Consider the following 15891-nt stretch of genomic DNA (forward strand, 5'->3'; position numbering starts at 1 on the left):
TAATAGCGTTTCAATCGGTTATGTCACTCGCTTTGAGACCTTAAAGTAGTGGTTCCCCTTGCTCTGCAAGGGCCGCGGCCTTTGTGGAGCGATGGGTAACGATGCTTCATGGTTGACTGTTGTTGATGTGTGCAGAGGGTCCCTGGTTCGCGCCCGGGGCGAGGGGACGGACTAAAGTTAAAGTGTTACATTGATGCTGTTGACCCGGATCACTGGTTGCTGCGGAAAAGGAGGAGGTCGAAAGGGGAGTGAGTGTAACAGATGTGAAATGGCTAGCTAGTTAGCGGTGGTGCGCGCTAATAGCGTTTCAATTGGTTACATCACTCGCTTTGAGACCTTGAAGTAGTGGTTCCCGTGTCTTTCGTGGGTGACTGTTGTTGATGTGTGCAGAGGGTCCCTGGTTTGCGCCCGGGTCGGGGCGAGGGGAGGGGACGGCCGTAAAGTTAAACTGTTACATTTACAATAGTGTTTGTTCTTCACTGGTTGCCCATTTCTTGTGGCAACAGGTCACAAATCTTGCTGCTGTGATGGAACACTGAGGTATTTCATCCAATAGATATGGGAGTTGATCGAAATTGGATTTATTTTCTTTCTCTTGCTCTCCCCCCTTTGTCTTTTTTCTATTTCTGTGCATGAGGGTGTTCTTTATGGTTGTTTGTTCTTCTCACTTTGGCACAGTAGCTACAGTAAATCAGTTACTTTGTGCAGTATTGTAGCCTACGTTCTGTACATTCTATTGTACATCATCACACATGCTGTAACAATCCATTGTTTCACTTGTGGTTTAGTTGCAGTATTTCTCCTTGGCCTCCTGGTGAAAGATGGAACTGTCCAGTTGTCCGGCTCCGTTGCTGATTGGTGATGACAGCCTGCAGAAATGGTGTGTGATTGGCTCAGGAGGGTTTGGACAGATCCACAAGGCCAGACATGTAGAGTGGGGATTGGACGTGGCCATCAAGTTGTTGCATTATGATGACGGGTAAGTATGGTCTATTTTAAAACTTTGCATAAAAGTACTTTCTTGAGTTGAGTGCATATTGATATTGCAGCGACCATAGTTAACCCAACACCTATTGATCTCATCAAGGGGTTCGAATCTCTTGTTGTAACAACTGTTAGGTTGACAGTCGTTTGACCCAGGTTCGAGTACTGGCCCAGGCAAATGAACACATTTTCCTCAATAACATGTTGCCTATATCTCTGTCAATTATTTATTTTGTCCCTCCACACACACACCTCTACCTACCTACCTACCTACCTACCTACCTACCTACCTACCTACCTACCTACCTACCTACCTACCTACCTACCTACCTACCTACCTATCACACACACACACACACACACACACACACACACACACACACACACACACACACACACACACACACACACACACACACACACACACACACACACACACACCTCTACCTACCCATCACACACACACATACACACCAGCTCCAGCTCATCTCTGCTCAGAGAGGCAGACCTCATGCGCCAGGGGGGGAGCTCATATGTCCTCAGGATCCTAGGGGTGTACCAGGGACGGCCCCCAAGGTCCGGCCTCTCCACCCACCTGGGGCTGGTCATGGAGGTAAATAATACCTACTGTGAATAAGTCTGACTTAGTGACTCAGAACATGCACGGGTGGTAATTAGGAGCATATACAATGTGTGGGTATTTATTCTACTTTATTTGTAATATTTCTACAGTTTATGGAGAGGGGGTCCCTAGCGACCCTCCAGGAACGTCTCTCTGGCCCCCCACCCTGGCCCCTGTCCTTCCGCCTGGCCCACCAGGTGGCTCTGGGCATGAACTTTCTCCACCACCTCAATCCGCCCCTGCTGCACCTGGATCTCAAGCCCAGTAACGTGCTGCTGGATGACAGCCTCCATGCCAAGGCAAGTCCCAGGCTCCTTGGTTTGATACAGTACCAGTCAAAAGTTTGGACACACCTATACATTCAAGGGTTTTTCTTTATTTTTGACTATTTTCTACATTGTAGAATAGTAGTGAAGACGTCAAAACTATGAAATAACACATATGGAATCATGTAGTAACCAAAAAAGTGTTAAACAAATCTAAATATATTTTATATTTGAGGTTCTCAAAGCAGCCAACCTTTGCCTTGATTACAGCTTTGCACACTTTTGGCATTCTCTCAACCAGCTTCATTAGGTAGTCACCTGGAATGCCTGGAAGTCTGGAAGTCATCCCAAACCTTCTCAATTTGGTTGAGGTTGGGTGATTGTGGGGGCCAGGTCATCTGATGCAGCACTCCATCACTCTCCTTCTTGGTCAAATAACCCTTCCAAATCAAATCCAATTGTAAATAGTCACATGTGCCGAATACAACCGGTCTGTAGACCTTACAGTGAAATGCTTACTTACAAGTCCTTAACTAACAATACAGTTTTAAGAAAAATAAGTGTTTGGAAAGTATTTCCTAAAATAAACTGAAGTAAAAAATGAAGAAATAGAAAAACAACAAACATTATATACCAAATAAGTTACAAATAACACACACAATAGCACAATTGGCGCCATTATTTGTATTATTATTTGACCTTTATTTAATTAGGCAAGTCAGTTAAGAATAAATTCTTATTTACAATGACTGCCTACCAAAAGGCCACCTGCAGGGATTAACAATAAATAAAAATATAGGACAAAACACACATCACGAAAAGCGAGACAACACAACACTACATAAAGAGAGACCTAAGACAACAACATAGCATGGCAGCATCACATGACAACTCAGCATGGCAGCAACACAACATGACAACAACAGGGTAGCAACACAACATGGCAGCAGCACAAAACAGGGTATGAACATTACTGGGCACAGACAACAGCACAAAGGGCAAGAAGGTAGAGACAACAATACATCATACAAAGCAGTCACAACTGTCAGTAAGAGTGTCCATGATTGAGTCTTTGAATGAAGAGATTAAGATTAAACTGTCCAGTTTGAATCTTTGTTGCAGCTCATTCCAGTTGCTAGCTGCAGCGAACTGAAAAGACGAGCGACCCAGGGATGTGTGTGTTTTGGGGACCTTTAACAGAATGTGACTGGCAGAACAGGTGTTGTATGTGGAGTACAAGGGCTGCAGTAGATATCTAAGATAGGGCCTAAGAGGGTTTTTATAAATAAGCATCAACCAGTGGGGTCTTGCAACGGGTATACAGAGATGACCAGTTTACAGAGTAGTATAGAGTGCAGTGGTGTGTCCTATGTGGAGCATTGGAGGCAAATCTGATGGCCGAATGGTAAAGAACATCTAGCCGTTCAAGAGCACCCTTACCTGCCAATCTATAAATTACATCCCGGTAATCTAGCATGGGTAAGATAGTCATCTGAATCAGGTTTAGTTTGGCAGCTGGGATGAAAGAGGAGCGATTATGATAGAGGAAACCAAGTCTAGATTTAACTTTAGCCTGCAGCTTTGATATGTGCTGAGAGAAGGACAGCGCACCGTCTAGCCATACTCCCAAGTACTTGTATGAGGTGACTGACTACCTCAAGCTCTAAACCCTCAGAGGTAGTAATCACACCTGTGGGAAGATGTGCATTCTTCTTACCAAACCACATGAACTTTGTTTTGGAGGTGTTCAGAACAAGGTTAAAGGTAGAGAAAGCTTGTTGGACACTAAGAAAGCTTTGTTGTAGAGCATTTTACACAAAATCCGGGGAGGGGCCAGCTGAGTATAAGACTGTATCATCTGCATATAAATTGATTTTTTATTTATTTTTATTTCACCTTTATTTAACCAGGTAGGCTAGTTGAGAACAAGTTCTCATTTGCAACTGCGACCTGGCCAAGATAAAGCAAAGCAGTGTGACACAGACAACAACACAGAGTTACACATGGAGTAAACAATAAACAAGCCAATAACACAATAAACAAGTCAATGACACAGTAGAAAAAAGAAAGTCTATATACAGTGTGTGCAAAAGGCATGAGGAGGTAGGCAATAAATATGCCATAAGAGCGAATAATTACAATTTAGCAGATTAACACAAGTGATAAACGAGCAGATGATGATGTGAAAGTAGAAATACTGGTGTGCAAAAGAGCAGAAAAGTAAATAAAATAAAAAACAGTATGGGGGTGAGGTAGGTAAATTGGGTGGGCTATTTAGAGATGGACTATGTACAGCTGCAGTGATCGGTTAGCTGCTCAGATAGTTGATGTTTAAAGTTGGTGAGGGAAATAAAAGTCTCCAACTTCAGCGATTTTTGCAATTCGTTCCAGTCACTGGCAGCAGAGAACTGGAAGGAAAGGCGGCCACATGAGGTGTTGGCTTTGGGGATGATCAGTGAGATATACCTGCTGGAACATGTGCTACGGGTGGGTGTTGTTATCGTGACCAGTGAACTGAGATAAGGCGGAGCTTTACCTAGCATAGACTTATAGATGACCTGGAGCCAGTGGGTCTGGCGACGAGTATGTAGCGAGGGCCAGCCGACTAGAGCATACAGGTCGCAGTGGTGGGGGGTATAAGGTGATTTGGTAACAAAACGGATGGCACTGTGATAGACTGCATCCAGTTTGCTGAGTAGAGTATTGGAAGCTATTTTGTAGATGACATCGGCGAAGTCAAGGATCGGTAGGATAGTCAGTTTTACTAGGGTAAGTTTGGCAGCGTGAGTGAAGGAGGCTTTGTTGCGAAATAGGAAGCCGATTCTAGATTTGATTTTGGATTGGAGATGTTTAATATGAGTCTGGAAGGAGAGTTTACAGTCTAGCCAGACACCTAGGTATTTATAGTTGTCCACATATTCTAGGTCGGAACTGTCCAGGGTGGTGATGCTAGTCGGGCAGGCGAGTGAGGGCAGCGAATGGTTGAAAAGCATGCATTTGGTTTTACTAGCGTTTACTTACTTACTTACTTACTTTATTGTCCCCATGGGGAAATTTTGTTGCAGTGTCATGTACACATTTAAAGTGGCGTTAAATACAAAACAAGATTGATAATACAACTTTCAATAACAGTCACGCACCAATAATAATAAAAAAAAATAATAATAATAATAATAGTAAGAAATAAGAAATAAGAAATAAAACATTTAAAACATTTAAAAAAATGTTAAAAACATTTAAATACAAAAAATTAAAAAAGAAGAAGAAAAGACTAGCCTGCTGGCCTTACGGGGTCAATGGGAACATTTGCTCGAGCTATTTAAGAGGGATATCACACCTGGCACAAATTATTGTCTCATTCTATTTTTCCTGCTGAGGGGTGCCCTATACCTGCGAGGCCACGGAAGGAGTGTGGTATGGCATTGAAGCTTGTTTGGAGGTTAGTTAGCACAGTGTCCAAGGAAGGGCCAGAAGTATACAGAATGGTGTCGTCTGCGTAGAGGTGGATCAGGGAATCGCCCGCAGCATGAGCGGCATCATTGATATATGCAGAGAAAAGAGTCGGCCCGAGAATTGAACCCTGTGATACCCCCATAGAGACGGCCAGAGGTACCGACAACATGCCCTCCGATTTGACACACTGAACTCTCTGCAAAGTAGTTGGTGAACCAGGTGAGGCAGTCATTAGAAAAATCAAGACTGTTGAGTCTGCCGATAAGAATACGGTGATTGACAGAGTTGAAAGCCTTGGCCAGGTCGATGAAGACGGCTGCACAGTACTGTCTTTTTTTGATGGCGGTTATGATATCGTTTAGTACCTTGAGCAGGGCTGAGGTTCACCAGTTACCGACTCGGAAGCCGGATTGCACAGCGGAGAAGGTACGGTGGGATTTGAAATGGTCAGCGATCTGTTTATTAACTTGGCTTTCGAAGACTTTAGAATGGCAGGGCAGGATGGATATAGGTCTGTAACAGTTTGGGTCTAGGGTGTCACCCCCTTTGAAGAGGGGGATGACCGCGGCAGCTTTCCAATCTTTGGGGATCTTGGACGATACGAAAGAGAGGTTGAACAGGCTGGTAATAGGGGTTGCAACAATGACACTCCATCACTCTCCTTCTTGGTTAAATAGCCCTTCCAAATCAAATCCAATTTTAAATAGTCACATGCGCCGAATACAACCGGTCTGTAGACCTTACAGTGAAATGCTTACTTACAAGTCCTTAACTAACAATACAGTTTTAAGAAAAATAAGTGTTTGGAAAGTATTTCCTAAAATAAACTGAAGTAAAAAATGAAGAAATAGAAAAACAACAAACATTATATACCAAATAAGTTACAAATAACACACACAATAGCACAATTGGCGCCATTATTTGTATTATTATTTGACCTTTATTTAATTAGGCAAGTCAGTTAAGAATAAATTCTTATTTACAATGACTGCCTACCAAAAGGCCACCTGCAGGGATTAACAATAAATAAAAATATAGGACAAAACACACATCACAAAAAGCGAGACAACACAACACTACATAAAGAGAGACCTAAGACAACAACATAGCATGGCAGCATCACATGACAACTCAGCATGGCAGCAACACAACATGACAACAACAGGGTAGCAACACAACATGGCAGCAGCACAAAACAGGGTATGAACATTACTGGGCACAGACAACAGCACAAAGGGCAAGAAGGTAGAGACAACAATACATCATACAAAGCAGTCACAACTGTCAGTAAGAGTGTCCATGATTGAGTCTTTGAATGAAGAGATTAAGATTAAACTGTCCAGTTTGAATCTTTGTTGCAGCTCATTCCAGTTGCTAGCTGCAGCGAACTGAAAAGACGAGCGACCCAGGGATGTGTGTGTTTTGGGGACCTTTAACAGAATGTGACTGGCAGAACAGGTGTTGTATGTGGAGTACAAGGGCTGCAGTAGATATCTAAGATAGGGCCTAAGAGGGTTTTTATAAATAAGCATCAACCAGTGGGGTCTTGCAACGGGTATACAGAGATGACCAGTTTACAGAGTAGTATAGAGTGCAGTGGTGTGTCCTATGTGGAGCATTGGAGGCAAATCTGATGGCCGAATGGTAAAGAACATCTAGCCGTTCAAGAGCACCCTTACCTGCCAATCTATAAATTACATCCCGGTAATCTAGCATGGGTAAGATAGTCATCTGAATCAGGTTTAGTTTGGCAGCTGGGATGAAAGAGGAGCGATTATGATAGAGGAAACCAAGTCTAGATTTAACTTTAGCCTGCAGCTTTGATATGTGCTGAGAGAAGGACAGCGCACCGTCTAGCCATACTCCCAAGTACTTGTATGAGGTGACTGACTACCTCAAGCTCTAAACCCTCAGAGGTAGTAATCACACCTGTGGGAAGATGTGCATTCTTCTTACCAAACCACATGAACTTTGTTTTGGAGGTGTTCAGAACAAGGTTAAAGGTAGAGAAAGCTTGTTGGACACTAAGAAAGCTTTGTTGTAGAGCATTTTACACAAAATCCGGGGAGGGGCCAGCTGAGTATAAGACTGTATCATCTGCATATAAATTGATTTTTTATTTATTTTTATTTCACCTTTATTTAACCAGGTAGGCTAGTTGAGAACAAGTTCTCATTTGCAACTGCGACCTGGCCAAGATAAAGCAAAGCAGTGTGACACAGACAACAACACAGAGTTACACATGGAGTAAACAATAAACAAGCCAATAACACAATAAACAAGTCAATGACACAGTAGAAAAAAGAAAGTCTATATACAGTGTGTGCAAAAGGCATGAGGAGGTAGGCAATAAATATGCCATAAGAGCGAATAATTACAATTTAGCAGATTAACACAAGTGATAAACGAGCAGATGATGATGTGAAAGTAGAAATACTGGTGTGCAAAAGAGCAGAAAAGTAAATAAAATAAAAAACAGTATGGGGGTGAGGTAGGTAAATTGGGTGGGCTATTTAGAGATGGACTATGTACAGCTGCAGTGATCGGTTAGCTGCTCAGATAGTTGATGTTTAAAGTTGGTGAGGGAAATAAAAGTCTCCAACTTCAGCGATTTTTGCAATTCGTTCCAGTCACTGGCAGCAGAGAACTGGAAGGAAAGGCGGCCACATGAGGTGTTGGCTTTGGGGATGATCAGTGAGATATACCTGCTGGAACATGTGCTACGGGTGGGTGTTGTTATCGTGACCAGTGAACTGAGATAAGGCGGAGCTTTACCTAGCATAGACTTATAGATGACCTGGAGCCAGTGGGTCTGGCGACGAGTATGTAGCGAGGGCCAGCCGACTAGAGCATACAGGTCGCAGTGGTGGGGGGTATAAGGTGATTTGGTAACAAAACGGATGGCACTGTGATAGACTGCATCCAGTTTGCTGAGTAGAGTATTGGAAGCTATTTTGTAGATGACATCGGCGAAGTCAAGGATCGGTAGGATAGTCAGTTTTACTAGGGTAAGTTTGGCAGCGTGAGTGAAGAAGGCTTTGTTGCGAAATAGGAAGCCGATTCTAGATTTGATTTTGGATTGGAGATGTTTAATATGAGTCTGGAAGGAGAGTTTACAGTCTAGCCAGACACCTAGGTATTTATAGTTGTCCACATATTCTAGGTCGGAACTGTCCAGGGTGGTGATGCTAGTCGGGCAGGCGAGTGAGGGCAGCGAATGGTTGAAAAGCATGCATTTGGTTTTACTAGCGTTTACTTACTTACTTACTTACTTTATTGTCCCCATGGGGAAATTTTGTTGCAGTGTCATGTACACATTTAAAGTGGCGTTAAATACAAAACAAGATTGATAATACAACTTTCAATAACAGTCACGCACCAATAATAATAAAAAATAATAATAATAATAATAATAGTAAGAAATAAGAAATAAGAAATAAAACATTTAAAACATTTAAAAAAATGTTAAAAACATTTAAATACAAAAAATTAAAAAAGAAGAAGAAAAGACTAGCCTGCTGGCCTTACGGGGTCAATGGGAACATTTGCTCGAGCTATTTAAGAGGGATATCACACCTGGCACAAATTATTGTCTCATTCTATTTTTCCTGCTGAGGGGTGCCCTATACCTGCGAGGCCACGGAAGGAGTGTGGTATGGCATTGAAGCTTGTTTGGAGGTTAGTTAGCACAGTGTCCAAGGAAGGGCCAGAAGTATACAGAATGGTGTCGTCTGCGTAGAGGTGGATCAGGGAATCGCCCGCAGCATGAGCGGCATCATTGATATATGCAGAGAAAAGAGTCGGCCCGAGAATTGAACCCTGTGATACCCCCATAGAGACGGCCAGAGGTACCGACAACATGCCCTCCGATTTGACACACTGAACTCTCTGCAAAGTAGTTGGTGAACCAGGTGAGGCAGTCATTAGAAAAATCAAGACTGTTGAGTCTGCCGATAAGAATACGGTGATTGACAGAGTTGAAAGCCTTGGCCAGGTCGATGAAGACGGCTGCACAGTACTGTCTTTTTTTGATGGCGGTTATGATATCGTTTAGTACCTTGAGCAGGGCTGAGGTTCACCAGTTACCGACTCGGAAGCCGGATTGCACAGCGGAGAAGGTACGGTGGGATTTGAAATGGTCAGCGATCTGTTTATTAACTTGGCTTTCGAAGACTTTAGAATGGCAGGGCAGGATGGATATAGGTCTGTAACAGTTTGGGTCTAGGGTGTCACCCCCTTTGAAGAGGGGGATGACCGCGGCAGCTTTCCAATCTTTGGGGATCTTGGACGATACGAAAGAGAGGTTGAACAGGCTGGTAATAGGGGTTGCAACAATGACACTCCATCACTCTCCTTCTTGGTTAAATAGCCCTTCCAAATCAAATCCAATTTTAAATAGTCACATGCGCCGAATACAACCGGTCTGTAGACCTTACAGTGAAATGCTTACTTACAAGTCCTTAACTAACAATACAGTTTTAAGAAAAATAAGTGTTTGGAAAGTATTTCCTAAAATAAACTGAAGTAAAAAATGAAGAAATAGAAAAACAACAAACATTATATACCAAATAAGTTACAAATAACACACACAATAGCACAATTGGCGCCATTATTTGTATTATTATTTGACCTTTATTTAATTAGGCAAGTCAGTTAAGAATAAATTCTTATTTACAATGACTGCCTACCAAAAGGCCACCTGCAGGGATTAACAATAAATAAAAATATAGGACAAAACACACATCACGAAAAGCGAGACAACACAACACTACATAAAGAGAGACCTAAGACAACAACATAGCATGGCAGCATCACATGACAACTCAGCATGGCAGCAACACAACATGACAACAACAGGGTAGCAACACAACATGGCAGCAGCACAAAACAGGGTATGAACATTACTGGGCACAGACAACAGCACAAAGGGCAAGAAGGTAGAGACAACAATACATCATACAAAGCAGTCACAACTGTCAGTAAGAGTGTCCATGATTGAGTCTTTGAATGAAGAGATTAAGATTAAACTGTCCAGTTTGAATCTTTGTTGCAGCTCATTCCAGTTGCTAGCTGCAGCGAACTGAAAAGACGAGCGACCCAGGGATGTGTGTGTTTTGGGGACCTTTAACAGAATGTGACTGGCAGAACAGGTGTTGTATGTGGAGTACAAGGGCTGCAGTAGATATCTAAGATAGGGCCTAAGAGGGTTTTTATAAATAAGCATCAACCAGTGGGGTCTTGCAACGGGTATACAGAGATGACCAGTTTACAGAGTAGTATAGAGTGCAGTGGTGTGTCCTATGTGGAGCATTGGAGGCAAATCTGATGGCCGAATGGTAAAGAACATCTAGCCGTTCAAGAGCACCCTTACCTGCCAATCTATAAATTACATCCCGGTAATCTAGCATGGGTAAGATAGTCATCTGAATCAGGTTTAGTTTGGCAGCTGGGATGAAAGAGGAGCGATTATGATAGAGGAAACCAAGTCTAGATTTAACTTTAGCCTGCAGCTTTGATATGTGCTGAGAGAAGGACAGCGCACCGTCTAGCCATACTCCCAAGTACTTGTATGAGGTGACTGACTACCTCAAGCTCTAAACCCTCAGAGGTAGTAATCACACCTGTGGGAAGATGTGCATTCTTCTTACCAAACCACATGAACTTTGTTTTGGAGGTGTTCAGAACAAGGTTAAAGGTAGAGAAAGCTTGTTGGACACTAAGAAAGCTTTGTTGTAGAGCATTTTACACAAAATCCGGGGAGGGGCCAGCTGAGTATAAGACTGTATCATCTGCAAATAAATTGATTTTTTATTTATTTTTATTTCACCTTTATTTAACCAGGTAGGCTAGTTGAGAACAAGTTCTCATTTGCAACTGCGACCTGGCCAAGATAAAGCAAAGCAGTGTGACACAGACAACAACACAGAGTTACACATGGAGTAAACAATAAACAAGCCAATAACACAATAAACAAGTCAATGACACAGTAGAAAAAAGAAAGTCTATATACAGTGTGTGCAAAAGGCATGAGGAGGTAGGCAATAAATATGCCATAAGAGCGAATAATTACAATTTAGCAGATTAACACAAGTGATAAACGAGCAGATGATGATGTGAAAGTAGAAATACTGGTGTGCAAAAGAGCAGAAAAGTAAATAAAATAAAAAACAGTATGGGGGTGAGGTAGGTAAATTGGGTGGGCTATTTAGAGATGGACTATGTACAGCTGCAGTGATCGGTTAGCTGCTCAGATAGTTGATGTTTAAAGTTGGTGAGGGAAATAAAAGTCTCCAACTTCAGCGATTTTTGCAATTCGTTCCAGTCACTGGCAGCAGAGAACTGGAAGGAAAGGCGGCCACATGAGGTGTTGGCTTTGGGGATGATCAGTGAGATATACCTGCTGGAACATGTGCTACGGGTGGGTGTTGTTATCGTGACCAGTGAACTGAGATAAGGCGGAGCTTTACCTAGCATAGACTTATAGATGACCTGGAGCCAGTGGGTCTGGCGACGAGTATGTAGCGAGGGCCAGCCGACTAGAGCATACAGGTCGCAGTGGTGGGGGGTATAAGGTGATTTGGTAACAAAACGGATGGCACTGTGATAGACTGCATCCAGTTTGCTGAGTAGAGTATTGGAAGCTATTTTGTAGATGACATCGGCGAAGTCAAGGATCGGTAGGATAGTCAGTTTTACTAGGGTAAGTTTGGCAGCGTGAGTGAAGGAGGCTTTGTTGCGAAATAGGAAGCCGATTCTAGATTTGATTTTGGATTGGAGATGTTTAATATGAGTCTGGAAGGAGAGTTTACAGTCTAGCCAGACACCTAGGTATTTATAGTTGTCCACATATTCTAGGTCGGAACTGTCCAGGGTGGTGATGCTAGTCGGGCAGGCGAGTGAGGGCAGCGAATGGTTGAAAAGCATGCATTTGGTTTTACTAGCGTTTACTTACTTACTTACTTACTTTATTGTCCCCATGGGGAAATTTTGTTGCAGTGTCATGTACACATTTAAAGTGGCGTTAAATACAAAACAAGATTGATAATACAACTTTCAATAACAGTCACGCACCAATAATAATAAAAAATAATAATAATAATAATAATAGTAAGAAATAAGAAATAAGAAATAAAACATTTAAAACATTTAAAAAAATGTTAAAAACATTTAAATACAAAAAATTAAAAAAGAAGAAGAAAAGACTAGCCTGCTGGCCTTACGGGGTCAATGGGAACATTTGCTCGAGCTATTTAAGAGGGATATCACACCTGGCACAAATTATTGTCTCATTCTATTTTTCCTGCTGAGGGGTGCCCTATACCTGCGAGGCCACGGAAGGAGTGTGGTATGGCATTGAAGCTTGTTTGGAGGTTAGTTAGCACAGTGTCCAAGGAAGGGCCAGAAGTATACAGAATGGTGTCGTCTGCGTAGAGGTGGATCAGGGAATCGCCCGCAGCATGAGCGGCATCATTGATATATGCAGAGAAAAGAGTCGGCCCGAGAATTGAACCCTGTGATACCCCCATAGAGACGGCCAGAGGTACCGACAACATGCCCTCCGATTTGACACACTGAACTCTCTGCAAAGTAGTTGGTGAACCAGGTGAGGCAGTCATTAGAAAAATCAAGACTGTTGAGTCTGCCGATAAGAATACGGTGATTGACAGAGTTGAAAGCCTTGGCCAGGTCGATGAAGACGGCTGCACAGTACTGTCTTTTTTTGATGGCGGTTATGATATCGTTTAGTACCTTGAGCAGGGCTGAGGTTCACCAGTTACCGACTCGGAAGCCGGATTGCACAGCGGAGAAGGTACGGTGGGATTTGAAATGGTCAGCGATCTGTTTATTAACTTGGCTTTCGAAGACTTTAGAATGGCAGGGCAGGATGGATATAGGTCTGTAACAGTTTGGGTCTAGGGTGTCACCCCCTTTGAAGAGGGGGATGACCGCGGCAGCTTTCCAATCTTTGGGGATCTTGGACGATACGAAAGAGAGGTTGAACAGGCTGGTAATAGGGGTTGCAACAATGACACTCCATCACTCTCCTTCTTGGTTAAATAGCCCTTCCAAATCAAATCCAATTTTAAATAGTCACATGCGCCGAATACAACCGGTCTGTAGACCTTACAGTGAAATGCTTACTTACAAGTCCTTAACTAACAATACAGTTTTAAGAAAAATAAGTGTTTGGAAAGTATTTCCTAAAATAAACTGAAGTAAAAAATGAAGAAATAGAAAAACAACAAACATTATATACCAAATAAGTTACAAATAACACACACAATAGCACAATTGGCGCCATTATTTGTATTATTATTTGACCTTTATTTAATTAGGCAAGTCAGTTAAGAATAAATTCTTATTTACAATGACTGCCTACCAAAAGGCCACCTGCAGGGATTAACAATAAATAAAAATATAGGACAAAACACACATCACAAAAAGCGAGACAACACAACACTACATAAAGAGAGACCTAAGACAACAACATAGCATGGCAGCATCACATGACAACTCAGCATGGCAGCAACACAACATGACAACAACAGGGTAGCAACACAACATGGCAGCAGCACAAAACAGGGTATGAACATTACTGGGCACAGACAACAGCACAAAGGGCAAGAAGGTAGAGACAACAATACATCATACAAAGCAGTCACAACTGTCAGTAAGAGTGTCCATGATTGAGTCTTTGAATGAAGAGATTAAGATTAAACTGTCCAGTTTGAATCTTTGTTGCAGCTCATTCCAGTTGCTAGCTGCAGCGAACTGAAAAGACGAGCGACCCAGGGATGTGTGTGTTTTGGGGACCTTTAACAGAATGTGACTGGCAGAACAGGTGTTGTATGTGGAGTACAAGGGCTGCAGTAGATATCTAAGATAGGGCCTAAGAGGGTTTTTATAAATAAGCATCAACCAGTGGGGTCTTGCAACGGGTATACAGAGATGACCAGTTTACAGAGTAGTATAGAGTGCAGTGGTGTGTCCTATGTGGAGCATTGGAGGCAAATCTGATGGCCGAATGGTAAAGAACATCTAGCCGTTCAAGAGCACCCTTACCTGCCAATCTATAAATTACATCCCGGTAATCTAGCATGGGTAAGATAGTCATCTGAATCAGGTTTAGTTTGGCAGCTGGGATGAAAGAGGAGCGATTATGATAGAGGAAACCAAGTCTAGATTTAACTTTAGCCTGCAGCTTTGATATGTGCTGAGAGAAGGACAGCGCACCGTCTAGCCATACTCCCAAGTACTTGTATGAGGTGACTGACTACCTCAAGCTCTAAACCCTCAGAGGTAGTAATCACACCTGTGGGAAGATGTGCATTCTTCTTACCAAACCACATGAACTTTGTTTTGGAGGTGTTCAGAACAAGGTTAAAGGTAGAGAAAGCTTGTTGGACACTAAGAAAGCTTTGTTGTAGAGCATTTTACACAAAATCCGGGGAGGGGCCAGCTGAGTATAAGACTGTATCATCTGCATATAAATTGATTTTTTATTTATTTTTATTTCACCTTTATTTAACCAGGTAGGCTAGTTGAGAACAAGTTCTCATTTGCAACTGCGACCTGGCCAAGATAAAGCAAAGCAGTGTGACACAGACAACAACACAGAGTTACACATGGAGTAAACAATAAACAAGCCAATAACACAATAAACAAGTCAATGACACAGTAGAAAAAAGAAAGTCTATATACAGTGTGTGCAAAAGGCATGAGGAGGTAGGCAATAAATATGCCATAAGAGCGAATAATTACAATTTAGCAGATTAACACAAGTGATAAACGAGCAGATGATGATGTGAAAGTAGAAATACTGGTGTGCAAAAGAGCAGAAAAGTAAATAAAATAAAAAACAGTATGGGGGTGAGGTAGGTAAATTGGGTGGGCTATTTAGAGATGGACTATGTACAGCTGCAGTGATCGGTTAGCTGCTCAGATAGTTGATGTTTAAAGTTGGTGAGGGAAATAAAAGTCTCCAACTTCAGCGATTTTTGCAATTCGTTCCAGTCACTGGCAGCAGAGAACTGGAAGGAAAGGCGGCCACATGAGGTGTTGGCTTTGGGGATGATCAGTGAGATATACCTGCTGGAACATGTGCTACGGGTGGGTGTTGTTATCGTGACCAGTGAACTGAGATAAGGCGGAGCTTTACCTAGCATAGACTTATAGATGACCTGGAGCCAGTGGGTCTGGCGACGAGTATGTAGCGAGGGCCAGCCGACTAGAGCATACAGGTCGCAGTGGTGGGGGGTATAAGGTGATTTGGTAACAAAACGGATGGCACTGTGATAGACTGCATCCAGTTTGCTGAGTAGAGTATTGGAAGCTATTTTGTAGATGACATCGGCGAAGTCAAGGATCGGTAGGATAGTCAGTTTTACTAGGGTAAGTTTGGCAGCGTGAGTGAAGGAGGCTTTGTTGCGAAATAGGAAGCCGATTCTAGATTTGATTTTGGATTGGAGATGTTTAATATGAGTCTGGAAGGAGAGTTTACAGTCTAGCCAGACACCTAGGTATTTATAGTTGTCCACATATTCTAGGTCGGAACTGTCCAGGGTG

The 15891-nt window shown here is 42.5% G+C and overlaps 1 protein-coding gene across 3 annotated transcripts in view; it reads left to right on the top strand.

Moving 5' to 3' along the window:
• Nucleotides 1–15891, top strand: part of ripk3 (receptor-interacting serine-threonine kinase 3) — a 39749-nt gene that overhangs the window by 3637 nt on the left and 20221 nt on the right. For all 3 annotated transcript variants that reach the window (XM_055901043.1, XM_055901042.1, XM_055901041.1), the window contains exons 2-4: nt 789–979; nt 1462–1597; nt 1717–1905. In XM_055901043.1, coding sequence (XP_055757018.1) covers nt 822–979; nt 1462–1597; nt 1717–1905 — 483 coding nt within the window. In that variant the 5' untranslated portion in view covers nt 789–821. The remainder of the gene's footprint in view (nt 1–788; nt 980–1461; nt 1598–1716; nt 1906–15891) is intronic.

Source organism: Salvelinus fontinalis, chromosome 36 (assembly GCF_029448725.1).
Source record: "Salvelinus fontinalis isolate EN_2023a chromosome 36, ASM2944872v1, whole genome shotgun sequence".
NCBI lineage: Eukaryota > Metazoa > Chordata > Actinopteri > Salmoniformes > Salmonidae > Salvelinus > Salvelinus fontinalis.